The sequence below is a fragment of the Bos taurus genome, chromosome 10 (genome assembly GCF_002263795.3).
Source record: "Bos taurus isolate L1 Dominette 01449 registration number 42190680 breed Hereford chromosome 10, ARS-UCD2.0, whole genome shotgun sequence".
In the NCBI taxonomy this organism is placed as follows: Eukaryota; Metazoa; Chordata; class Mammalia; order Artiodactyla; family Bovidae; genus Bos; species Bos taurus.
This window is the reverse complement of record NC_037337.1, coordinates 97,234,958-97,261,386: the sequence shown is the minus strand read 5'-3', so window position 1 is coordinate 97,261,386 and position 26,429 is coordinate 97,234,958. Positions and strand designations below refer to the sequence as shown.

General features: G+C 42.9%; 1 protein-coding gene across 1 annotated transcript in view; it reads right to left on the bottom strand.

The window, feature by feature from the left end:
• Positions 1–258: 258 nt before the first annotated feature.
• Positions 259–26,429, bottom strand: part of FLRT2 (fibronectin leucine rich transmembrane protein 2) — a 107,690-nt gene continuing 81,519 nt past the window's right edge. The window contains exon 2 of the mRNA XM_003586603.6: positions 259–7,711. Within this exon, the coding sequence (XP_003586651.1) occupies positions 5,366–7,348 (1,983 nt within the window). The 5' untranslated portion in view covers positions 7,349–7,711 and the 3' untranslated portion in view covers positions 259–5,365. The remainder of the gene's footprint in view (positions 7,712–26,429) is intronic.

Genomic DNA, 26,429 nt, shown 5'->3' with positions numbered 1-26,429 from the left:
CCACACCTGTATTTATTCTTCTATCAAACCTCTGAACTCAGACCAGTGCCTAGGGCAAGGCCGATGTCTCCTAAACCTTTTTGAATTAAAGATATTCCTTGACTAAGGATCTAGTCTCCATAGAGTAAAGTCTGTACCTCTTGGAAAAAGTAACCAAGAATATGTAGATGTTGTATGTAAAATCTCCCAAATTTAATATGGATCACCCTCTTGCACGTTCATAGTTAATTCCCCAACAGAGATTCTGCAAATCATTAATACTTATAACTGTCATCATTTTATTTCCTGGTTTCATCTCTGTCAAGTACATTATTAGTAAAATGGCCAAGAGGGGTCAGAGAAAGGGGGTCCAGGAAAAATCAGGAGATTAATCCCGAGTTGAACTTGAGCATAGGAATAAACACGTTTTCATGAGTGCTCAGTGAATGTATGGGTGGATGAGCCATAAACAATTCTGACGTAGAAAGTACCATGAGGATTCTTAAGGGAAATGACATTTTAGATTGATATATTATGAAATAGGGAAAATGACTATTCTGATGAGGTGACTACATTGGTATTTATCTATATTCTAAACACAGATTTCACAAACATAAAATAATATGCTCAGGTACGTGTGTATATTCAAAAGATATTCATAGGAACATAACAATTTAGCCAGGAAGTAGAAAAGAACATGAAGATTTCATATAAACCCCTCACGCAAAACAGGAGTCAAATGGCCTTAAAAACACAGAAGCTGTGTTCAAGGAAAGAGAAAGTGAAAAACCTTATTATCTCCTCCACCCTTCTCAACCTCCAGCATCTGGAAGTGTCTCTCATTTCTCTTTGACTTGAACCCAGAAATGATGGGCAGTAACCCAATGAATTTACTCAGATAAACACAATGAGGTTTCTTTTTAAAATAAGCCTTTACTGAATATATCAACAAGGTACTGTATAGTGTAGAGTGAAGCATCTAGTTAACAAAGTGTGCGACGCGGTGGGTCTCAGAGGATGTGTGATGCACGCTCCCACCCGCCTTGCAGCCCCTTGTCAGCGAGGACACACTACACGGAAACCAGGAGCAAATCGGCATGTGGCTCAGACGAAACAAATCATCAGCACTAACATCGGTGGCTATATACTGGTCCTAGAAGGGGCACACAGTGGCGGTGTCTTCACCTTGCCTCAGAAAGGTTATACATCTTCCATCCCATGGATGTAACTATAAACACCCCAGTGTGTGCGTGTGTGTGTATGCAAGTGTGTGTTACACTAGCTTAAAAATGCCTTGCTTTGTGCTCTTCTGGTGAGTGTGCTGCTAGAAAAACTAAAACTATAGCAAGAGAAGGTGATATTTTGTTATAACAGGATCCCATGTGTACAAAGCTTTCTCCCATAATCAGGGACAAGCACCCCCTTTGTCGGCTCGCTTTTCTCCCCCCCACCCCTGGAAGAAATTAGAGAAGGGGGGGTAAACTACTGCTCCCTACATGACTTAAAGAAAGTGCATCAAGCAAGGCTGGACAAGACTGATAAAGAAGGAGTTTTGGGGTTTCTTTGTGTATTTCTTCCTCTTTGGGAAGCTCTTTTCTGTTCTGCTTTCCCATGAAGTTGGACAGGTAAATCAGGAACAAAATCATTATGCTCATATTCTAAAGTGAAACACTGTCTCCGTTTCCTAGGGTAGTGAGAAAAATGTTACAAGCAAAGAAGTAATGGAAATTGATGACTTCTAGGTCTAAGGTTGCAATGGATGCTGCAAGTGAGATTAGCTGACCAAGCCATCTGCTTCCCGTGGACAGCAAGCATATCATCTTGTGTCTGGAATGGATACTTTGCTCACAACATTCGGAATTTGTCCTCCTCAGTGGGGAAGAAGTTCCGATTCCTGTGGAATGACTAGGACCTTTATGATCCAGTAGGAAATGGAGCCATAATATTAGCTATTTTATTCATCCTTTTTACCAGACTGGTGACATTATACCTTTTTTTTTTTTTCTTCTTTTAAATCTCAGGGAAAACATCCAATAAATATTCAGCAAACATCCAGATAACTAGAAACTGCATGATTTCTCACGATAGACTTTTTTCCACTTTTCACACAAGAAAAATAGGGGAACACCCTTTTCTCTCTGCTTCTGCTTGTCCCTTGTGATGAGCTGCTAATGCATTTGACAGTTTGAAGGAAGCTAGGGGCCTCTCCACGTTCAAACACGTCTCCCTAAATAAGTAGGTATCCATGACAACCCTGGGTATGAATAATGGTCGGCAATATCTGTATGCTCCCGGTTATGCCTTTTCCTTTTGGAATTTTTTATGCACAGTAACAGTTACTATCTCTAAAAGTAGACACATGGTATCTGACATCACCCCCATTGGGTCACACAAGCATCAAGCTCTTTATCAACTGGAAAGCATGGCTTTGTTCATGGTCTTGTCCTGCACCTTCAGTTTTGACTCTTGGTAACCTCAAAATGCATAATACTGATGAGCGCGAGAGAGGTCCAACATAGAGATGATGTATCAGCAAAACATTCCCATGACAAAAGCACCAATCAAAGCAGAATCTGTCACTGACGGTCCTTCAGCGGTTTTCCTGAGACAGGTAAGGCAGTGCAGATTCCATGATGTGCTTTCTATTCTGGTGTGGGTGAGAGTCCCAGGTATGCTACTACAAACGGGAGACCAGTCTTGATTTGAGCAGTCTCTGTCATGTTGTACCCAAGCTTAGAATTAAGCCTCTAACTAGATTCTATCTCTTCAGGAATGCCTTCGAGCAAAGGAACCATTTCAGATCATCCTAATCTTTTCACATGATCAGGTCTCCATCATAGGACTTAAGCTCCAGAGAATTCTGCGAATCTCATAAGACATTATAGAAACCTCTCTAAGCTTGGTTTTCTTGGCTCAAAGCAAAGACATTTGTTTCAGCCGCCACATATCCCACTGGAGGTTATACACACAATACAAATAAATGAGAATGATTGTTTTGTAGATAAAAGGAAAAAAAAAAACTTCAAAAATCAAAGTACCATCATTTGAACACATAGTTTTATCTACACAGCCAAGGAGAAAAGGACAGTGGAAGGGAATTATCCAGTTAAATACACAAAGCCCCGTGTCATGGTCCTGCATTTCAGATGGCTTACTGCTACACTAATCGTTTTCACAGATTGTCTTTTCCCTTCACTGTGTGGACCTAGCTTTAAAAAGGCAACAGTCAAAATGAGCTAGCTAATAGACTAAAATGAAAACCAAAGTCACTTTAGAATTAATTCAAATTAATTCATAGTTAATTTCAGCTTGACTGCACAGTTTCGATTCTTGTGTCTGCAACATTATAACTTCAGTTATATTTTCGGCTTATTCTGAGGGACAAGGGAGATTAAAACATACTACTTGGGGATATATTATTAAAGAAAATAAAGCTCTTACTATAAAGAAAAACTTGCATAGCATTTTATACCTAAACTTTTACAAAGAAGACACATCACAGTTCTATTTTGTTAAAAGTAAGAGGGACAGAGAAAGCCAAAGAAACATGACTGTGACGTTAACGTCATAGGTTCCTAAAATAATGACCAGTGATCAAGGAAATATGCAACACAGACTGAAATGCCTAAATCTGATTTTCTAAACAATTTCCCAGGGTGTACTTTTTAGATAAGGTGTGTGTGTGATCGATAGCCCTTCTACTTCTAAGGGATGGGAAGGAGGACATTATACATGCTTTCTGAAGACAGACATTGCTTCAGAAAATATCTAGAATTAAGCCTGGACATCCTTCTCTTCTCCATGCCCTCTGCTCAATGCCCTGTGCTGCCAAGATTAGGGGAACAAGCCTTCCCTCCCAGACTTGTTCATTTTTCATCTGTTATCCTGTTAATATAAGATTGATTATTCCTCACAATTCCCAAAGAAGAGGAACATCCACAATTTAAAAGGAATAAATGAAATTTTAAAAAATGGAAGCAGATCAAAGTCAGTTCAAGGTGGAAACACAGTATTGCTTTAAAAAAAAAAAATATGATATTTTGCCAGCTTTGATGTGTCCTTACAGGATTATTAGCAGGGAAAATTAGTATACATTTTAAAGTGAGTATGGATATTTTGTGCAACCAAGACTGGCATCCATAATTTTCTTTCAAATTTTTAGCAGAGGGGTGACCAACAAATGTATCATCAACAGCTAATTATGAAAATATACGTGAGGTGATTGGAAGACAAGAATTTCCGAGGGGATAAAGGTATTAATTCAAGCTATTTCAACATGATACTAACAAAGTTAGTTGATATAGAATAATGGGACCACTGATTACATGCTTTTGTCTAAAGGGTATCAATAGTTTTTAAATATCCAGTTTAGTATGTTCCAAACACTGATCCCTTGTTAGTCTAAATATCATGTTGACATAGCTGCAGTGAATCTACCCAAATAATTCTCATTATCAAAAATAATTCCATTCAATATAATTCTTCCCATTATTTTATTAGCCTCTTCTAAAAAAGTATTCTAGAATATATCTCTGTTGAATGTGATTCAACCTGATGTATAATTTGAACAGTAACACTTTTAAAGGGACTTTTCTTGCTGGGGTATCCTACCTGCCCCGAAGATGACTGAAACCAGACTCAGGCTTCTGTTTCACATAGGGCCAGGGGAGCCTGAAGGGTGATTTTTCAAGTTCCCAGTCAGAAAGCCTACCCCTGGATTCAAAGGTTTTTTCAACTCTTGTCTCATTTTCTTGATTCTGCCAGGATGGGTTAACTTCTCTCATAGGAACTGATTTCCTCCAGAGATGCCTTCTGCATTTCCTCCTTTGGGTCAAAACAGGGTGACTACCTCCTTTCTTAGATTGTACAAAATTTCACTTTTCTTCCAGAACCGGAAGTATATAAATAGTATGAAGATATCTGGGGTGCATTTCTTGTTTTATGACTATTATCTGCCCTACTCTGATGAGTCCACTTTAACCTGCCCTTTTATCTGACCACCAACTCTAGGAAACGAATTTGTTCTGAAGCATCAACAGTAAAGTGGTAAATTGCATCAGGAGGAAGAATCACTCATTCTTTCGCCCTGGCATTGGGTTCTCATTGTACAACCCTGTACAGTACTTCAGCAACTATTTTTTTTTTTTTAAGATTTAAAAAGCAAAGAGTTACAAAACTGTTTGTAATTAACTTGGAATAGAAAAGATAGCACTTTTTTTTTAAATCCCATTATATAGTACACCGTATAAATTACAGAGTATTCAAATGCACAAACGCATTTGTGTAACATTTATCAAATGTAACTCGCGTGTCTTTACGTGCACACACGTGCATGTTCTCGAAAGTCTCCATGTCTGTCCACTCGGTAGCGCTGGGCCTCTGTCTGTCACGTATGGCAGTGCTCCAGGTCTGGCACGCTGCTGTTGCAGTATCGCATGTTGTTGGGGATATGGCAGTCTGTGTAATTAATGCCCCCATTTGGGGTGTAAATGGGCTGCAGTCTGAAATCTCCTTTAAGGAGCTGATCGTTATTTAAGGAGACGATCTGGAAACTGGTCTCTGTCATCTCCAGGATGGAATTGTCCTTCTTCGTGCCCGCCTCACAGTAGTCATCTTTCCGCCTGCCTCGGTTGTATTTCCACTTCTGGGAGGTGTAGCGCCCCTTTCTGTGCATGTGCCAGCAAAAGACACTGAGCAGGACCACAAGCACGAATATCACGGCGCCCCCGATCAGGCCCGCCAGCAGAAAAGGGGAGCCCAAGCTGTGGGAAGTCGTCTGTTCGTGGCTGGAAGCCGTGTTGCTGCCATTGTTCACATAGGAGTCATGGGTGGTGGCCTCCGAACAAATGGTGTCTTCTACAGCTCGGTAGTTAAACGCATCCAGGGGCACTAAACAAATCCGATAGGTGGATCTGGGCTCCAGATTTACCAGGCTCAGATGCTGCTTCTCGCCGCTGACGATGCGTTCCTGAACGATGCCCCCCACCAAACTGTGGCCCATTTTCACCCACGTGAGCTTGTAAGCCATCACAGTGAAGAGAGAGAGCCAGCCGACTTGGATGGAGGTATCATTCACGAAACGGATGGAGAGTTGGATCCGTTCAGAAAGCGGCGGGGTCACCCTTTCTCTGCCGTCCCATTCGGGAATCGTGGGGGGCTTGGATGCTGTGGGACTCAGGGGTGTGTAGCTTCTGCTGGGGATCGGGGCGGAGAATGTGGTGGGCTGAGTCACGGGAGAAGCTGAACTCGGGGCTGGGGTGAGGGGAGGCAGGCCAGGGGTTGTGGTGGGGCAAGACAACAGATTCATATTCAGCTCCCGCACGGCCATGCCCCTGACTTGCTCGGGACCTTGGCACATGAAACCTCGTACGTTGAGCGAGGCAGGGATGTGTCTGAGCCACTCCGTGACCCATTTAATGCTGCAGTCACAAAACCAAGGGTTGTTCCGAGCGGTGAGCTGCTTCAGGTTGGAGAGGTTGTCGAAGACCCCTTGAGTCAACATGCGCAGCTGGTTGTTGGAGATGTCCAGCCGTTCCAGCTTCCGGAGGTTGGAGAAGGCTGTCAAAGGGATGTGGTTGATCTGGTTGTCCTGCAGGTAGAGCCTGACCAGGTGTGTACCCGGGAGGTCAGGAGGCGGGCGGGAGAGCGAGTTCCGGACGATGGAGAATTCCTTGAGCTTGGTGAGGTGGCCGAAGGTGCCCTCGGCGATGCCCTTGTTGGTCAGGAGGTTCCCATCCACGATCAGACGCTCCAAGCTCGTGAGGTTCTGGAAGGCCATGTCTGAGATGACAGCGATGCGGTTCTCATCCACACGCAGCTCCTGCAGGTCCACAGGGAGGCCCACTGGCACACTGCTGAGGTGGTTCTTGGACAGGAACAGCAACTTGAGGCTCAGGGCCTCGCGGAAGGCCCCGTCTTCCACGCCCACGGTGGAGATGGAGTTATCATCCAGGTGCAGCTCCTCCAGCTTCAGGAGCTGGGCCAGGGCCGCCCGTGAAATGGTCTGAATGTTGTTTTCCTGCAGGTGGAGGACGCGGACGTTCTTGGGGAGGTTCATGGGGAATTCGTCCAGTTGGTTGCCGTAAAGGTAGACGGTGTGCACAGACTGGACGTTGTGCAGTTCTGCAGGAAACCCAGCATTATTAATTTGGTTGTTATGGAGGTAGAGTACAGTGACGCCCTCCGGGATCCCAAGAGGCACTGAGGTCAAGCTTCGCTCGTTACAGTAGACAAAGTTCCTGTCACAGCGACACACACTAGGGCACGCCAGGAATTTTGACACTTGTGAGGAGAGCCCCAGGGAAATGAGAAGCCAAGATTTCAGGAAAAAAGCCCGCTGGCCGGGCCCCTGTGTGGTCTGTAGGCCCATTTCTGAAGTACAGAAATCAAACACAATGCTGTAGGGAAAAGAAAAGTAAAAAAATAAAAAAATAGAAACAGATAGCTAAACCAAAATAATTGAACAGGGTTCTCAAGTCCAGAACTCCAACTAGAGGAAATGTCCTGAAGGCCAAGGTCACAGAATATTCTTGAGGCCTCTGGTCTTCTCAGCCTGTGTTGGCCTCTTTGCTGCTCTCCTCCATGTGCAAAAATATTTCAATAGGAAGAATTTTCCACCCAGGCAACAAGTGAAGCCAAGAGGGGCCCAGCCAGGCAGACAGAACCTCTTCCGTGGTCAGGCAGGTCAGCGTGGATCAGCCCACGAGCTTCTTGGTTAAGCTCAATCTGCAATCTGTTGTAGGAAAGAAGAGAGAAAAGAGTCAGTGAAGGGTAGGCAATGGAATAAGTGCTGATCTGACTGTAGGCTTTTCAAAAATGCTGTGATTGGGACTAAACACCCAGAGGCTAGGAGTTGGCATTAAGTAATGTGTTAAGTAATAATAATTCACTTGAAAAGGTATTCAAGAAATGAAAATGATTTGTCTTCATCGTCAAAAGAAAATCTTATTGTTGCCTCTCATTATCAATGATCGTGCAGTGAATTTTACATCACAGTCCGCATCTTCTCTCAGAGATCTATTTGCATATCCAAACAGAGGCATAAGAGGCCTGGGGCTGAGTCTGCTGAATCAAGGATGACTATTATAAATGCAACTGGTCACAGTCATATTTCACCATGAAACGACTGACAGAGCAAAAAATACAACTTATGGGGAAAAATGTGAAACCCTTTTCAGTTACAAACAAATGCAAAATGGAGACTGATAAAGTTCTTTGGAAAGATGCCTTTTTTCATTTGCCATTTTTTAATATAAAAAACGGAATCAGTACACCTGAAACTAAAACAACACTGTAAATCACTTGTGTTTCAATGAAAAATTATCAAGTAAAAAAGTGACAAACGAAAAAGATGCATCTTTGTAGATAATTTTATCTGTCCCCATTTTGCATTTGGCTTCCCTGCTGGCTCTTACAGTAAAGGGTCCATTCGCAATTCAGGAGACCCGAGTTCTATCCCTGGGTCGGGGAAGATCTCCTGGAGAAGGGAATGGCTACCCACTCCAGTATTCTTGCTTGCACAATACAATGGACAGAGCAGCGTGGTGGGCTACAGTCCACGGGGACGCAAAGAGTTGGACACCACTGAGCGACTAAGCACATGAATACATATCAACTATATATAAAACAGAAATATGCATCCTTTTGATCTGACACTGTGATGAGGCAATTTAAGACGTACAGATGCATGTGTGAAGGCAGAGAGAAGACTTCTTTTTCCCTCCCCTCCCTGCCTCCTCTCATCTCTGTCTGCCTCCCACATAGCTCACACTTGGGTTACCACCCAGAAAGACCAAACTCCAGTCCATGGCACATTTCCACTTTTCCCCTCTTTTGAGACCTCTAGGTACAGATGAGACACACCACTGTGATTCCTTTGAGAGCTGACAAGCTCATGACCAGGAATACATTATTTTTCAACAACGCAACCTTCCTCCCACCTGTGAGTGTTTTCCTGCTTCTAGAAAAGGTCTTTCAGCAAACTTTGAAATGACAGGAGACACATTTGGGGAAGTAAAGGCAATCTGAAGATACTAATTAAAGCTTCTTACTCCAGAACTCTTCCATCTATTTGTATACTAGAGAGGTAAAGACATTAATTGAAAGGTGTCAGATTTGATTTCCCTATAAAATAAGCTAACATGACAGGACACGGCAAGCTAGAAATCACTTAATTCTCACCAATACACAGTAATTGAAACAACTTGCATCTAATGCACAGAGGAACTGTTTGAAATTGTTTCCTTGGCTGTCTTTACACGCATGAGAACTAAGTCACTTCAGTTGTGTTCAACTCTTTGCAAGCCCATAGACAGTAGCACGCCAGGTTCCTCGGTCCATGGGATTCTCCAGGCAAGAATACCAGAGTGGGTTGCCATGCCCTCCTCCTGGGGAATCATCCTGATTCAGGGATCGAACTCCCGTGTCTAACGTTTTCTGCATTGTAGGTAGGTTCTTTACTACTAGCACCACTGGGGAAGTCTGCTGTTTATGTTTTTAAACATAGTTAAAAAAGAAAAAAAAAAAAAAATGTAACCTCTACTCAAGTGTCCAGAATGTTAAATTTATTCTACCATTAAAAAGATTGTGAACCATCTAAAAAATGCCTTTGCTGACCAGAAATGGTAATATACATTTTCAGTTGTTCAGAAAACGTTAAAGAAAAAAAGGAGGTTGGTCGAGAGAGTCTCTTTCCAGGCAAAAAGGATGGGTGTGATACTTTATTAAAAATCAGGAATTATTTAATTTGTTAAAAATTACAAATGTATGTTTTGTCACAGGAAACAGGAGCAATCCCCTCTAGCAAAAATCTCCCTATAAGCTTACCGAATAATTTAGGGAAAAAAAAAAAAAAAAAACCTAAGGTTAGTGAGGGAAAAGTGAATTCAATGCCATCAGCTTGATGCCATCCCTAGCTTAGGTTTCAAATTATCAAACCATCCCAACATTCCCTCATGGCTGCTACTGAGTGTGGTCTTTGGTCTGACAACATGAACCTGACCTGGGAAGTTGCTGGAAACACAGAGTGTGTGCTTTAGCAAGAGCCTAGGGCTTGCACAATACAACTTGAGGAACACTGTCCTAAACACAACGCCGTCTTACTTAATCATCCAAATGCTTTAATTTATTAAATGTAAAACAAATGCAAGAGTATATCAAGTGACTGATTTGAGAAGAATAAAAGCCTGAGGCATACTAATCACTTTGGTCCCGGGGAGACGGTCTCAAATTACATCTTATATGTAAATGACATCTTATAAGTAGAGTAGTCCAATGACCAAATATATCACTTGGCTTCGACAGATCCTTGGAAATGTATGTTTGCATCACGGACGCTAATATCCAGTAGGAGCTGAAAGAGTTATTTGTAATCAGAGGAACAGACTCTCATAAAGCGTGATTTATTTAAGAACAAAAATCTGTTTGGTGCTATTAGCATTTCCTCTTCAAAAAAGGTGGGAAAGTGAGACTAAAAGAATAGAATCTAACACATTTTTGAGGATTCCACAGGAATCTTCCAAGTGTGAAAGTGGTGCACAAGGAACAGAATTTTCAAAGGGAGAAAAAAATAACTTCCCCAGGGCCTTTAAATTCTTATGTAAAAATAATAGATGCTTCTTAACTGCATTTACAAGCTCAGTTTTAAGGTCCTAGAAACAACAAACCAATGTTTCCAGATAGTAGGATTTGTTTAGAAACTTTATCCGTGAATAGCCTCAAGGCACTAATGATTGAAGCATCAACTCACTGGAAAAGACCCTGATACTGGGAAAGATTGAAGGCAAAAGGAGAAGGGGACCACAGAAGATGAGATGGTTAGACAGCATCACTGACTCCATGGATGTGAATTTGAGCAAACTCTGGGAGACACTGCAGGACAGAGGAGCCTGGAGTGCTGCAGTCCGTGGGGTCGCAAAGAGTGGGACATGACTTAGCGACTGAAAAAAAAACCGTGATAATGATTGGGTGCCAACAAAGTATTCAGAAATGGGGCTGGAGGCCATCACTGTGCATCCAAATGGCAAGTATTCCACTTGCTTCAATCGTGTTCTCTGAAAGGGGAAAAAAACACCCTGAAGGCCAACCCTTTGCCCCAGGTCTTGCTCTCTGGCAGGTGTGCTTTACTTATAAGTGGTTCCTGTATAATTACATAAGAAGAGGATGTGGTCCCGAAGAAAGCTCCTAACGGGATTACATGGGGCAAACTGTCACAGTTTATCCCCCTCAACAGGAGAAAAATCTCGTCTGGATCACACTGTGTTGATCAGCTGTGACAAGTTCAATGTTGAATGAAAACAAACTCTGAGGGTGTCCTTTGTGCTTCTTGGGGCTCCCACAAAATAACTGTGCATGGGAGACTTGTTCTAATTCTTGGACCGACAACAGTCTATATATTATGTCAGCCAGTAGACTGTATCTTTGTTCAAATCAGTGCAAGTGTTAAATCGCAGCCACCTAGGCAATAATGATTTTTAAGTCAGGCAGGCTGAAATCTCCATATTTTTAGCTGTAACTCAACTATTAAATACTAAGGGGCGAAATCCTTCTTTGGAGAAGTCTGTCTTGGAAATTTTTTAAGAGAAATCCTAAGCTAGAGACTCAATTTATAGAGAAAGTAGCGCAGTATAATGGTCAAAAGCATAGGCTCTGAGTCCTCACTCCACCTCTGGTCTCTTACCTGAAAAATGAGGATAAAATAGTTCTTAACTCAACAGCACTGTTGAGAGGATTAAATAGGATAATATTTGTGAAAAGCTGTGTGAGGCCTGACACGTGACAAAGACATAACATATAAAACTGTTATTCTTGGTGTACTTGTTATGATTCATGATATCCAAAGAGGTGGACTCCAAAATGTAGAGTAAAATAAAAATCACCTTTGACCACCCAGGTTCTCCTTACTGACACCTACTCCATGATTTCTCAACATCAGCACTATTCAAATTTTGAGCCAGATAATTCTGCTGTGGAGCTGCTCTGAATGTACAGAGGTGTCTCCAGATATAGGTATGTTCCCTGGGGAGGCAAAATGCCTCCAGTTAAGAACCAGTGACCTACCCCATCTTACAAGTACCTTAAAAGCTTAGTATTTTTATTCTGATGTTATAGAGGAAATTAAAGATGCATTTCTAATAAACTGAGGCTAAACGTGCTTCATGCCATGGATACCAAAAAAGCATGGAAACTCAGTATGTTTTTCATCTATTTATTTAGCCAATATATTTGGTGGGGGGCACTGGAATGAGGGTACCTTCATGCAGAACTGATACAGTTTTTGACTTTGTGAGTCTTAAAAATGTAATGAGGGGAGAGCAGTGAATAAGCAGGGAATTATGGTGCTGTGTAAAGGTTTCCAGCCTCAGGGCATCAGGGAACTGCGGTGCCTTGTAAAAAGCTCTGGTCTAGTCCATGGGGTGACAGGAAAAACGCAGTGGCAGGAGGATTGCCTTTGTGAGGATCTGAAGGATTGAAGAAGGCAATGGCACCCCACTCCAGTACTCCTGCCTGGAAAATCCCATGGACGGAGGAGCCTGGTAGGCTGCAGTCCATGGGGTCGTTAAGAGTTGGACACGACTGAGCGACTTCACTTTCACTTTTCACTTTCCTGCATTGGAGAAGGAAATGGCAACCCACTCCAGTGTTCTTGCCTGGAGAATCCCAGGGACGGGGGAGCCTGGCAGGCTGCCGTCTCTGGGGTCGCACACAGTCAGACACGACTGAGACGACTTAGCAGCAGCAGCAGCAGCACGATAGGAAGGTGCAAGCCAGGGAAGAGATTTCAGAAGTTCTGTCCAGGGATGGCCGTAACGTGGATCCAGAGGTGAAACCCAGGCCCGCTCAGAGACGGAATGGAACTTTAACCACACAGCTCTTTCTTCCAACTCTATCTACTTCCCGCTGACACCATGCTATTTCTAGAAGCTAAGAAACAAACCTATGTTTCAAAATCATTAGCCACTTCATAATGGTTGGATATGAAAAGATTCTACTTCACAAGATGAATTTAAAATACTGAGAGCAAAAGTTGTGCTTCTTTTCTTTTTCTTCTTTCATCTTTGCTGTTTGTTTGAACATTGCTCTGACTGTGTCTCCTCTCCAGGAAAGGAGAGATTATGAAGAAAGACTTAATGGAAGATTCTAGGTAAAAACAGACATTTTCATTTATATCAGAAAACACAGTTTCAAAAGCCTAAGTATAAATCAACATGCAACCAGTTCTCTTTGGAGATAGCAAGAACCTGGTCCTGCCTGTCTGTTAAAGATGACAATAACGGCAGCAGTTATCCCAGGCTCCTGTAATTTAACTCTTTCCATAGAAACTGAGACTTAAAAGATATAAATCAGGTAAAAGCTTTCTGTAAAGTGTTTCTCTCCTAGTGCTACCTACAAAGTGTCTTTTTTTTTTTTTTTTTCCTTTTTTAATTAATTCCAGGAGCTTGTATTCCAGGAGCCCTTAATAAACTCAGACTATAAAAATCATAGTACAGAAAATAGGGATTGTCAATAAGTACCGCGGATTGCGTAGTATAATGACATCAGGCCAAACCTAATAAAACCTTAAATGGTTTGGCACTGAATGGATCATGCCAAGAGACAACACAGTGCCTGAAGTGATGCTACAAGTGAAAAAGCTAACTTGACAAGGAATTCTCCTGGAAAAGTGTCCCTGGGTACATCAGATTTAGAGCTTCTGGAGTTAAGTTTGTGCTTAAAAATCAGACACACACAGGTGCAGAATCCATAGGCCCAACTACACTGCAAATGTCTTTGTTACAATCTGGAAACACTAAAGCAATTTATAGATCTTGTGCACATTTCCACATTCCTCCAGATAGGTTATAAATACTGTCCCTGCAACAATCAGGAGAGTTCTATAGTTAGCTGGCCAAGATGTAGGGATTAGCAGAGGAATTTGGAGAAAAATATAACAATAGCTACCCTCTAACTTGAAACCATTTTTCCATCTCATTCACTGAAGCTTAATCAAGCCCCTTGAAGTTTTTCTCATTAGACAAATATTTTTCTTTGCTAAAACAAAGAGAGAGAAAGAAGGGAAAATGGGGGAAAGGAGGCAAGGAAAGCAAGGAAACACTTTATTTAAACAGTTGACAATTTTCTGGCTCCAGTCAGTCTAGAATTGAAAACATTAAAATTGGACCAAAAAAAAAAAAAAGAAGAAAAACTATTCTCCTGACAAGCGTAAAATTCTCTAACACATTTGAAGAGTTGTTCTCACATGGATTTCAATGCAGTTGGTTTAAATAATAGGGGTAAGTTTAGTACTAGTTACAACATTACAAACTCAGATGCATAAACTTTGAGGACACATTTATTACTGCCATACGGCTGCTCTCAATCCACTGGGGAGCTCCCACTGACCATCCATGGGGTTCATATAAATCTGCATAATCGAGGGCTGCAAGACTAAGTCTTTAGGATATTTAATAAGCGCAATGGTGAACAGACACTGATAGAGAAGAATTTCATTGAGGCATCACCAATAGGGGGTAAAAAGTAAAAGCATATGGTCCATAAAGGATGGAACTTGCCATAGCTCATGTCTATACACTTTTCAACCTATTTTAAAGGGAGGTATTTCAGTCATTCATTCGTTTGCTCAGATACTAAGGATCTCATGGTTCAGGCAGGGAAAAAAAAAACAAACACGCTGGTATTTTTTAGACTCATCTTTTGGAGAGATTTTCCCATCATCTGATCCAGTGATTTCCCACCACCAGGAGTCATCAAAAACACTTGGGGAAGGTGATGAACCATTAGGTTTCTGGGTCCTATCCCTGTAGTTTCTGGTTTGCCTGGTCTTCAACGAAGTCTGGGCAGAGACATTTTGCCAACTTTCCCCAAATGGGTCCAATGATCAACCACTTCAGTGTCCGACCACCCAGACACGCGCTGATCAGAAACTGCTTTCAGGAAATTGAGACAGCTGGTCCTTCTTGTGTCCAGACCAAACCAACAAGTGAGAGGTAGAAGTGAGGTGGAGGCGTGGAAACACCAAAGGATGTCAGGACTTCGTGGAGCCAAAATTCAATCTGACCTCAGCTCAGAGTTCCAGAGAATAGCAAGCAGAGATAAGAAGGCCTTCTTAAATGAACAATGCAAAGAAACAGAGGAAAATTCCCATTCTGGAATGGGAAAGGCTAGAAATTTCCAGAAAGTTGGAGATATCAAGGGAACGTTCTGTGGAAGGATGGGTACGATAAAGAAAAGATAAGGACCTAACAGAAGCAGAAGAGATCAAGAAGAGGTGGAAAGAATACACAGAAAAAAGTCTTCGTGACCCGGATAACCACGATGGTGTGGTCACTCACCTAGAGCCAGACAACCTGGAGTGTGAAGTCAAGTGGGCCTTCAGACTAGCATTTCTGTGAACGAATTTAAGAAGACAGAATTCCAGCAGAGCTAGTTATAATCCTGAAAGATGATGCTGTGAAAGTGATGCCCTCAATATATCAGGAAATGTGGAAAACAGCAGTGGCCACAGGACTGGAAAAGATCAGTTTTCCATTCTAATCCCAAAGAAGGGCAATGCCAAAGAATGTTCAGACTACAGTACAATTATGCTCATTCCACATGCTGGTAAATTCATGCTCAAAATCCTTCAAGTCAGGCTTCAACAGTACATGAATTGAGACCTTCCAGGTGTACAAGCTGGATTTAGAAAAGGTAGAGAAACCGGAGATCATATTGCTAACATCTGTTGGATCATAGAAAAAGCAACAGAATTCCAGAAAATAAATCTACTTCTGCTTCATTGACTACACTAAAGCCTCTGTGTGGATCACAACAAATTGTGGAAAATTCTTAAAGAGATGGGAATACCAGACCACCTTACCTGCCTCCTGTGAAACCTGTATGCATGTCAAGAAGCAACTAAGAAGCAAGTTAGAACCAGACATGGAACAACTGTCTGGTTCCAAATTGGGAAAGGAGTCTGACAAGGCTGTTATGGTCACTCTGCTTACTTATCTTCTATGCAAAGTACATTATGCAAAATGCCAGGCTGGATGAATCACAAGCTGGAATCAAAATAGCCAGGAGAAATATCAATAACCTCAGATATGCAGATGATACCACTCTAATGGCAGAAAGTGAAGAGGAATTAAAGATCCTCTAGTTGAGGGTGAAAGAGGAGAGTGAAAAAGCTGGCTTGAAACTCAGCATTCAAAAAACGAAGATCATGACATCCAGTTCCATCACTTCATGGCAAATAGATGGGGGAAAAGTGGAAGCAGTGACAAATTTTATTTTCTTGGGGTCCAAGATCACTGTGGATGGTGACTACAGCCATGAAATTAAAAGATGCTTGCTCCATGAAAGGAAAGCTAAGACAAACCTAGATGGCATATTAAAAAGCAGAGACATCAATTTGCTGATGATGGTCCATATAGTCAAAGCTATGGTTTTTCCAGTGGTCATGTATGGATGTGAGACTTGGACTATAAAGAAAACTGAGTGCTGAAGAATTGATGCTTTTGAACTGTGGTGTTGGAGAAGGCTCTTGAGAATCCCTTGGACTGCAAGGAGATCAAATCAGTCCATCCTAAAGGAAATCAACCCTGAATCTTCATTGGAAGGACTGATGCTGAAGCTGAAGCTCCAATATTTTGGCCACCTGATGGAAAGAGCAGACCCGTTGGAAAAGACCCTGATGCTGGGAAAGATGGAGGGTAGGGGGAGAAGGAAGCAGCAGAGGATGAGATGGTTGGATGACATCACGAACGCAATGGACACAAATTGGAGCAGATTCCCAGGGACAGTGGAGGACAGAGGAGCCTGGTGAAGTTCATTCCATCAGGTCAAGGAAAGTCAGACAGAAGTTGGTGACTGGACAACAAGAAACAACAGCTCAGCCACTTCCATTAATGGAAGGACAGCGGACACTAAACCTCTTTCAACATGGCTGTTTCTATGTCATTAGGAGATAATAAGCCATGGGAATCGCTGAGAACACTAAATATAATTCATATGAAGTAAACCAAAACCACTAAGTAGGTATTCAATAAACTGATTTAAAAAGGTAGAGATTGCTTTGGGTTGACCAAAAAGTCTGTTACATCTTATGGAAGAACTTGAATGAACTTTTTGGGCAACCCAATATAAGAGAGAGAGAGCCTGTCTCTGGGGGCAGCTGACTTGGACAGCTTTTCCACAGACTAGCTGTGCTAACTTGGGCACATTACTTCATTTCCCTATGCCCTAGTTCACCCATATGCAAGATGGGGAAAACGATGATACTAATCTCATGGTTGCTGTAGGACTATAAATCACTTAGAATTTTATCTAACATATGGAAAACATGCATTCAGTGTGCCATTCCTATTATAAGCATTTTGAAAACTAACAAAAAGCCCTTGTTTCAGGGAGCTTTTGTCCCTAATTTAGTAGAGAGGAGGTTCTTTTGAATTCATCAAGTTTTATTTTCCTCTGATTTTCATTCCCTATTTTTACCATAGTTCTTTCCTATCTAGATACATACACCTTTCCATACATTAACCTTACAAATATGTGAAGATATTTATTGGGTCTCTGAGCTCTTCTCCTTTCCTGTGTAAATGTCCCTTCTATTTCAAGTGTTCCAGGATCTCAGCAATGCTGATGCCTTCATTGGTAATGCCTTTCTTGATATGCATTGCTCAGAATGGAAGATAAGACTCATAATGGTCTGACAAGCAGCAAGCACAGCTTAGCAAATACTCAGGAAACAACCATTCCCTGCCAGGCACAGAGCTGGTTACCATAAAGACAACTCTGACACAGACCTTACTATTGAGTGAGTAAAAGTTCATGTCAGATCAAGTAACTCTTTGTATAGGCTCTTTATGGGGCTTCCCATGTGGCTCAGTGGTAAGAAATCCGCCTACCAATTCAGGAGACACAGGTTCCATCTCTGGATCAGGAAGATCCCCTAGAGTGGGGCATGGCACTCCACTTCAGTGTTCTTGTCTGGAGAATCCCATGGACAGAGGAGCCTGGCAGGCTACATACAGTCCATGGGGTTGCAGAGGACTCAGATACTACTTAGCGACTAAAAACAAAACATAGACTCTTTAATATGCAATGCATTTTAATATGTTTTGTTTTATCTAATCCCACAACAACCCGTCGGAGATATTTTTATCAACCTCAAATGAAATCCACGGAGATGACATAATTTGCCTGAAGCCACACAGACAGGACAGAAAATCAGTATGATCAATTTTCTACGTGAAAATGCAAGCTTCAGGTATAATTTTATGAATGGTGTTACAATGGTATTGAAACCAGTACCCACCTTCCTGCAAATCTAAAGCCCCTCCTCAGTGCTGAAATGTACAAAGCTAGCAGCAGCCTGGCATTTAAGTAGGTACCACTGGCAAGCAGCACTGGGACATAAGTAAAGGATAATTACACCAGGGGGCCCTTTACTGCTCTCCCTAAGTGGCTTCAGTGCTCAGCGGGAACGGAAATCAAGGGCTGCCCAGCTGACGAGCAGCAGCAAGGTGCCAAGGATTGTAGGCACTGAAGGTCAAGTGGCTACTGATAAGCTGGTAGTAAGACAGACAGCAAAATCTCCTTGTGTGTTAGTTGCTCAGTCGTGTCCGACTCTTTGCGACCCCATGGACTGTAGCTCACGAGGCTCCTCTGTCCATGGAATTCTCCAGGCATGAATACTGGAATGGCTTTCCATTTCCTCCTCCAGGGGACCTTCCCCACCCTGGGATCAAACCCGGGTCTCCTGCATTGCAGATTCTTTACTGTTTGAGCCACCAGGGAAGCTCCTTGCCCCCTTCCTAGCCAAGAGTCCCAAATCTGTCACCACTACAGTCTACAGTTTGGGAAAATCTTTATGTGGGGTCACTATAGGAAACGTAAGAGATGTGGGTTTGATCCCTGGGTCAGGAAGATCCCCTGGAGGAGGGCATGGCAACTGACCCCAGTATCCTTGCCTGGAGAATCCCATGGACAGAGGAGCCTGGTGGGCTATAGCCCACGGGGTCGCAAAGAGTCGAACGCGACTGAAGTGATTTAGTGGACATTCAAGCACGTGCTGCAGGAAAAGCCACTGAAATGATAAAGTAATTGACAACTGTCTGTCATACAGCCACCTTATGTACACTCTTTAAATGAGATGTTGTAAGTGCCCTGAGTTCCTTGAATTCCAAGTGAAAACATCTGTAGAAAGTGGGAAATGTAAGCTACCAAACAGTACTTTTAGGGAAAATCTTGCTCCGTCTTCTTTTACTCTACAAGAGGCTGTGTTCAGACAATCCCATAAAAGTACCTGATGCCAGGGAGTCTAAAAGGTTTCCTCCCCCTCCTTCCACCGGAGAACTCAGCATGCAGCGCTCATTCTGAATACGTGTGCCCCTTCCCATGTCGTCCCCCAGGTGCAATCTGCCAGCGTTGACCTGGAGGAGCGGATGAGAATGAGAATTCATCCTCTTATCCTGATTCCTGCCTCTCTCTTTTTCCGAAGGCAAGCTGTGCAGTGCTAGAACAAAAGATTCGAGCTTAAATTTTAAAACAGTACCTGATAGTTCAAAAGAAGGAATAAGCAAATAACTCTACCTGTATTATTCACTAGTCTCCTGTATATAGCCAACTTGAGTTCAGATTCAGCTAAATATCCTAATACCTACTGACCGCTAGCCACTACTAGCCTCGTGAAATACCTTACAGAGGCCTGAGAAATAAGTCATCACAAATTTACAAGTAAGGAAACAAGGTTGGAGAAATCGGTGTCTTCTACTCGTTCAAATAATAGCATATCTCAGAAATAGGACTGGGATATGCAACTCACTTTTCCTGGCTAAAAAACATCAGTGCTCCACCCACGACACCACGTTTTTCCTTACCAGTTTAGGATATATGATCTCTCATTTAAAAATTCCTCTGCCAACACCCCAGGTTCTCTTATGCTCAATTCTTTCATAACACTAATCAAGCAAGCACTAGACTCCCATGTCCTCCTGAGTTTCAGAGTCCCACCAGAGAAAGTTACTTAACACCACAGGCTAGGTCTGTCTTCAAGAAGAAATCCCGGGGACTTTCCTGGTCGTCCAGTGGTTAATAATCTGCCTTCCAATGCAGGAGAGTCAGGTTCGATTCCTGATAGGAGAACTAAGATCCCATATGCCATGGAGCAACAAAGCCCGCATGCCACAGCTAAAAAAGCCCATGTGCTGCAACTCGAGAGAAGCCTATGCCCCACCTAGCAATTTTATTGTATTCATACTTCTCTGGAAGGCACCCTCTCCCATTCTCCTCAAAGATGGCATTAACCTTCAGTCTCTTTACACCTCCACTCGCAATAAAACAATGCATTTTCTACTGCTATGATCCCCATAGAGGGATCCAAGTTCTTAAGTAACTTCTCCAAAGCAGATCGGCAGAGAAGAGACACGGACGGACTTGAACTCAGGCATGGTCTGCTGGGCATTGCTCCTAACTTGTGTTCTGTCTCCCTGTAAACTCCACACAGTCACAGAATGGTCTGCTTGTGCTCACTATTGCCTCCCCAGAGTCTAGAGCAGCACGTGGCAGGCATTCAAGAAGTGTCTGCAGAATAAATGGACATATCAAATGGCGACCTTCAGATGATTACTTTGTTTGAAGAGGCAGTCTGTAAAATCTCTTCCACATCTTCAATCTGAGGTCCCATAAGGAATCGTGGAGATAATATTTCAGAACTGGCTTCAAGAGTTTTATGCTACACTAACCTAGCTAGAGAGATTGATGGATAAATAGTCCCCAAACACAAAGGAACTAAATGACCTTAGGAAAAGACACAGACCACGCAAGTGGAAAATAATTGTAATTACTACAGCACTGTGCTTGTTTTACAAAATGACATCAAATTCTCTGCTCTTCTTCAGCAAGAGTACCACTCACATAAGATCAGTGTGATCTATATAACTACAAACTCTGATGAAAGGCATGTTTGATCATGCTAGCTACTTAACACCTCAGTTCTAAAATGGTGATGATCTGAACACAGGTAAGTCTTTACAGTCTAAGCAAATATGTGTTTGTGCTCATATATACCAACAGCTTATAAATATTTACATACATTCGGTGTGACAGTTCAAATGTGTTTTAATTGTGCATCACTTTACCACTTCACATAGTTAGCATCGTCACGAAATAGGCCAGTTTGAGAGCTATAAAAACACTTATGAAAAAAATAAACTGAATCCAAAAGTATAAACATGGCCTCTTTTCCCACCAAAATACTGCACCCCATATGTGACAGATATATAATGAGACAAAATCTCGTGACTCCTTCACAAGGAGAATGCAGATGTCAGGCATGATATTGATTAGGCATGTGAAATGAAATTATAAAGTGTGTATTTCCAGGTAAGTTATCTGGTTCTGAGTCTAAAAAAATGAAACACTCATTGCTTAAGCCTATTTCAGTATGATAAGAATGGCTCTGAATGTAAATGGTGTAAAATTTCCTCACTGAATAAATAGGCTTTACAATGCACTTTCTCATCTTCAGAATACCTGTCATGCAGATGTGTCAGGCTATGTTCAGGGGACTATTTCTGGATTTGGGAGATGAGAAGGGACAAGAAACAGCAGAAAGACGATTATTTCTTATCCTTGACACTCTCCTTCTCTCAAGGACATTCTCCCTTGCCCCTGACCCTGGATCACATTCAGATAGGGGCTAAGATTAAATCAAGGGATTTCTGAGACATAAAATAAAACCTCAGATGAGAGGCATCAATACCATGTTCATTACGGCTACAGAATTCAGATAAGAAACAGTTCATAGGAAAGCAACAATCATAAAAAACCTACACAACAGATTTTGAAAGCTACCTTTAAAAAAATCTATACTGGTGGCCCTTCTCATCTGAATGAATTTTGAAATATGCACCCCCACCCCGCCTCCCCGCTGCTGCTGCTGCTAAGTTGCTTCAGTCATGTCCGATTCTGTGCGACCCCATAGATGGCAGCTCACCAGGCTCCCCTGTTCCTGGGATTCTCCAGGCAAGAACACTGGAGTGGGTTGCCATTTCCTTCTCCAATGCATGAAAGTGAAAAGTGAAAGTCAAGTTGCTCAGTCGTGTCTGACTCTTAGCAACACCATGGACTGCAGCCCACCAGGCTCCTCCATCCATGGATTTTCCAGGGAAGAGTACTGGTGTGGGGTGCCATTGCCTTCTCCACACCCCATCCCCAATTCTTAGCAATTGAAACATACAAGCAGATCCTTTTATAGGTTTATACACAGTCAGAGTCCTGCTTTCATTTATAAACTCTGCAGGTTTCCAACTTTACCCCCCATGCAAAAAGCTTGTATTCTCCAAAGTATATGCTGCCAAACAATTTCAAACACTTTAGTCTTTGTTTAAATAAATAAATAAATAAAAGAGCTTCCACCAAAAGAAAAAGAAAAAAAAAATTTAGGAAAACCTGGTAACATTTCTTTTCTTTTTTAAGAAAAGCAAGCCACAGCCTGACTTGGTCCATGCCACCCAGCCCATGTGAACAGAGCTGGCACCAGAGGGAGGCAACGGAGCTGCAAGATGACCCCAGTGAAACACACACACACACACACACACACACACACACACACACGAGCCACAGGAAAAGAAAGTTTTGACTGGCTTTTCATCTTTGTCTCAGATACTTTATATTTGTTCAGAAAAGAGTTCCTATCTTCCCTTGTAAATAAAACTAAAATCCCATATACTAGAGAGTAATGTGAAGTTTGGGATGATAAAGCAGATTTTAAAGATCATGAATGGGAAGCAGGGCATCATGTGTTTGAAATCAGATCGTATTACTCATTCCTCCCTTAGTACACTTTCACACTTGACTGAAATGCAGGGGCCCCTGGTCCTTGGGAGTATTGTGGTGGGTCTAACAACTTTTAACTTCTAAAGTATTACATCTAAATGGCAGGTCTGCTCTCTTAGACAAAACACTCAAGAAACAGATCAAGGAAAAATACTCATGGGTGGGCAGCCACTTAATGCGACATGGTTTCCCAAGGGACCTCTGTTTCCTCAAAAACCTTTTTACACCAGCTCTCTGACACAATTTCACAATTACAAACTAATTTCTTTGTACTAGAATGTTATCCTCTCTAGAAATCCAAATATCCTTGGTAGACATTCTAAATCAAGTGAAGTGTACAGACTTCCTCATAAAGCTAGTATTTCTCATTCATTCATTCATCAAACAAGTGTTGAGTGGCTATTCTGTGCCAGACACAGCTCAAGGCCCTTGGGATACAAAGATGAACAAGACAGATAAAGTCCCTACAGTCAGAAAGGTGATACATTTCAAAGGCAAGACAGAAAAGAAATATCAAATAACAACTACAAACCTGAGACTGGAAATGATAAAATCACGAGCAATGTCATGAAGGACATAAGGAAGTATGATAAAGAACACTTGGGGGCTGTGAGTGCGGACTTAAATATGGTACACATGGATGGCAGCTTGGAGAATGGGATTTCCAAAAATGAGCAGTTGATACCCACGGGGGAACTGGGACCAGGGAGAGCAGAGGTTAACCCAGCAGGCCAGGTCTTAGTGTGAGCAGGGGCAAAGTCAGAAGGGAAGAAGTCTGCTCTTTCCCGGGAAGTCAAAGACCAGTGTGGCTGCGGATGTTTTTGGAAAGAATGGGGTGTGTAGGGGGGGCCAAGGGTTCTGACAGGCCTGGACACACAAGGCCTTGGGGCTTTGGTAAACTACTTGGATTTTTATTTTAAGGGCAATGGAAAGACTACAATTAAATGGACTAGAGCAGCCAGGGAGATTGAAGGTAAAGATGAAAACCGACGGTCTGACGCTGTACAGCCTGGAGTGGAAAGAAGTCTGGGGGGAGGGGAAGTAAGGATGAAGCAAAAGAGGCAGTTTTATCAACAGGAGGAGCCAGGGGCGGGGGAGGGGGTGGGGGGAGAAAAGCACCTCCAACCTGCTAACGTCTGAATTGTTGCCGCAAACGTCCTTTTTCAGAGAACCCCCCAAGGCTGCCCCGCTCCCATTTTTTCATATCTCCAATTCTCTTTGGAAATAGACGCTGCCTACATAATGAATAAATAAAAGAAACACGGCTTAGCCTGAAGAATCTGGAAGACCAAGCGAGGTACCCATGTGGCGTAAAGATACCACGCCATTCATTAGAGAGCTCTCCCCAGTCATTAATTAGAAAGCTCCCCCCCCCAGCTTTCATCGTGATCCCTGAAGCCTTTCACCCTGCTTGGCAGACTATCCCTTCCACCGGGAAAGATGCAGACCACCCACTGTTCCTGAGCAAGCCAATGGGTCCCTCACTATAAATTATCCTATGTGTTGAAGAAAAGCATTGGCTTTTTAAAATGTTTTCCTGAAGCTATGAACATAGCCCGGCAAGTCACCATAGGTAATTCTGAAAACGTGGCCTTTCACGGCCCCGGGGACACACGAGTGGCTCCTGTGGTCAGGTCTGGCACCCACGAGTGGTCAGGCCGCCTCATGGGAGTGCAGATGTGCACCACCGCCCTGGCTCCCTGCAGGCGATGTGGGCACCCCGCTTCCTGCCTTTACCCGAAATCTGTTCACACGTTTCCAGACCTGAATCTCCTCACAAGGAGCGAGCCAGTCTTTGGAGAGACTTCACAGGTGCAGAAACTGTGGGTGTTTGGCGTCAGGACGTTATGAAGCAAATCCCCACATGAAACAACCACTTCTGTCTGCTTCATTTGAATGTAGCTAAGCCCTGACCTTGGGCTTCCCTGGTGACTCAGGGGGTAAAGAATCCACTTGTCATGCAGGAAACCTGGGTTCAATTCCTGGGTCGAGAAGATCCACTGGAGAAGAAAACGGCTACTCACTCCTGTGTTCTTGGGCTTCCCTTGTGGCTCAGCTGGTAAAGAATCCACCTGCAATGCGGGAGACCCAGGTTTGATCCCTGGCTTGGGAAGATCCCCTGGAGAAAGGAACGGCTACTCATTCCAGTATTTTTGCCTGGGGAATTTCATGGACAGAGGAGCCTGGCGGGCAGGCTACAGCCCATGGAGATACAAAGAGTCGGACACAGCTGAGTGACTAACACACAAGCCCTGACCCTGGTGTTTTCTCAGAAAGTTCTGATTGCCTGACTCTCCTGCTCATGCTTCAAGGAAGCCAGAGTATGAGGATAATCTCAAAGCTCGTGTGAGGTCCTGAAGGAGCTGAAACTGATCAGAGAACCACCCTCAGACTACGACCCGCACCCTCCCATCAGGGCAAGGAGTGCACAGGGCCAAACGCCATGCCCGCCTGAAGGCTGGGCAGCATCTTCCAAGCTGCGCTGTTTGTAGCCAAGGTCCAGAATTCCCTGCCGCAAACCTTCTCCCAGGGCTGGATGATTCTCTCGTAGGTCTGTCCTCTCGAGGTTCTGACACCTCTAGGTGTTGCTTGCTTCCCTCGGGGAGGAGAGCGCAGAGCTGGTATGCGTGGGCCAAGCCCCTCGTGGTTCAGGGTGGAACCCCAGTGGAAACAGAAGAGGCTTGGGACCAACTCTCTCTTTTGCTACTTTCCATGCAGCACTGGTGGAGACAGACTTCTAAAGTCAAACCTGCCTGGGCTTCCAGGACATTCTGAAAGACAGATCAATCACAGGTCTGAGGTAGGAGGACTGTGCACACTTTATGAACAGTGTGTTAATAAGAGATAACTTTTCAAAGATTAGATCTGTGGCCAGCTTCTCTCTAACCCTTGCTCAGGGGCCTGCGAATGTTTGGGGCAAGCCTGCTGATCACAGGGGCTCTTCACATGATGAGACAAGCTTCCTGTGTGAAGAGTGGTGAAGAGTTACTGAATAAATATGAACGTCACCTTGGGATTTTACTTCCTAAGCATATCTTCAGGTTAACAGAAATATAACAAATTTAAGAAACTTATCAATAACTCACACGTATTGCTAGAATTGCTAATTCTTCAAGTAGCAGAAATATGAATAAATAATTCATTTGTAGGACCTCCCTGGTGGTCCAGGGTTTAAGACTCTGCGTTTCTATCCCTGGCCAGGGAACTAAGATCCCTATGCTGCATGGAACAGCCAAAACCAACCAAACAAAACAAAATCCACTCACTCATTCATCATCAAATTCCCACTACCCAACTGGTAATGGATTGTTATGAACTGAACTGTGTCCTTTAAAACTCAAATGTCAAAGTTCTAATTCCTAGGACCTCAGAATGGGACATAAGGTCTTTAAAGAGGCATTGAGTTAAAATGAGGTCATTACAGTGGGCCCTAATCCAATATGACTGGTCTCCTTGTAACAAGAGATTATAGGACATGGACACACCCAGAAGGAAGGCCATGATGTAAGGAAGCCTCAGAACCCTGCCTTGATTTTGGATTTCTAACCTCCAGAATTATGAAAAAATAAAATTCTGTTTAAGTCACCCAGTATGTGGTACTTTATAACATCAGTCCAAGCAAACTAATACAGAGA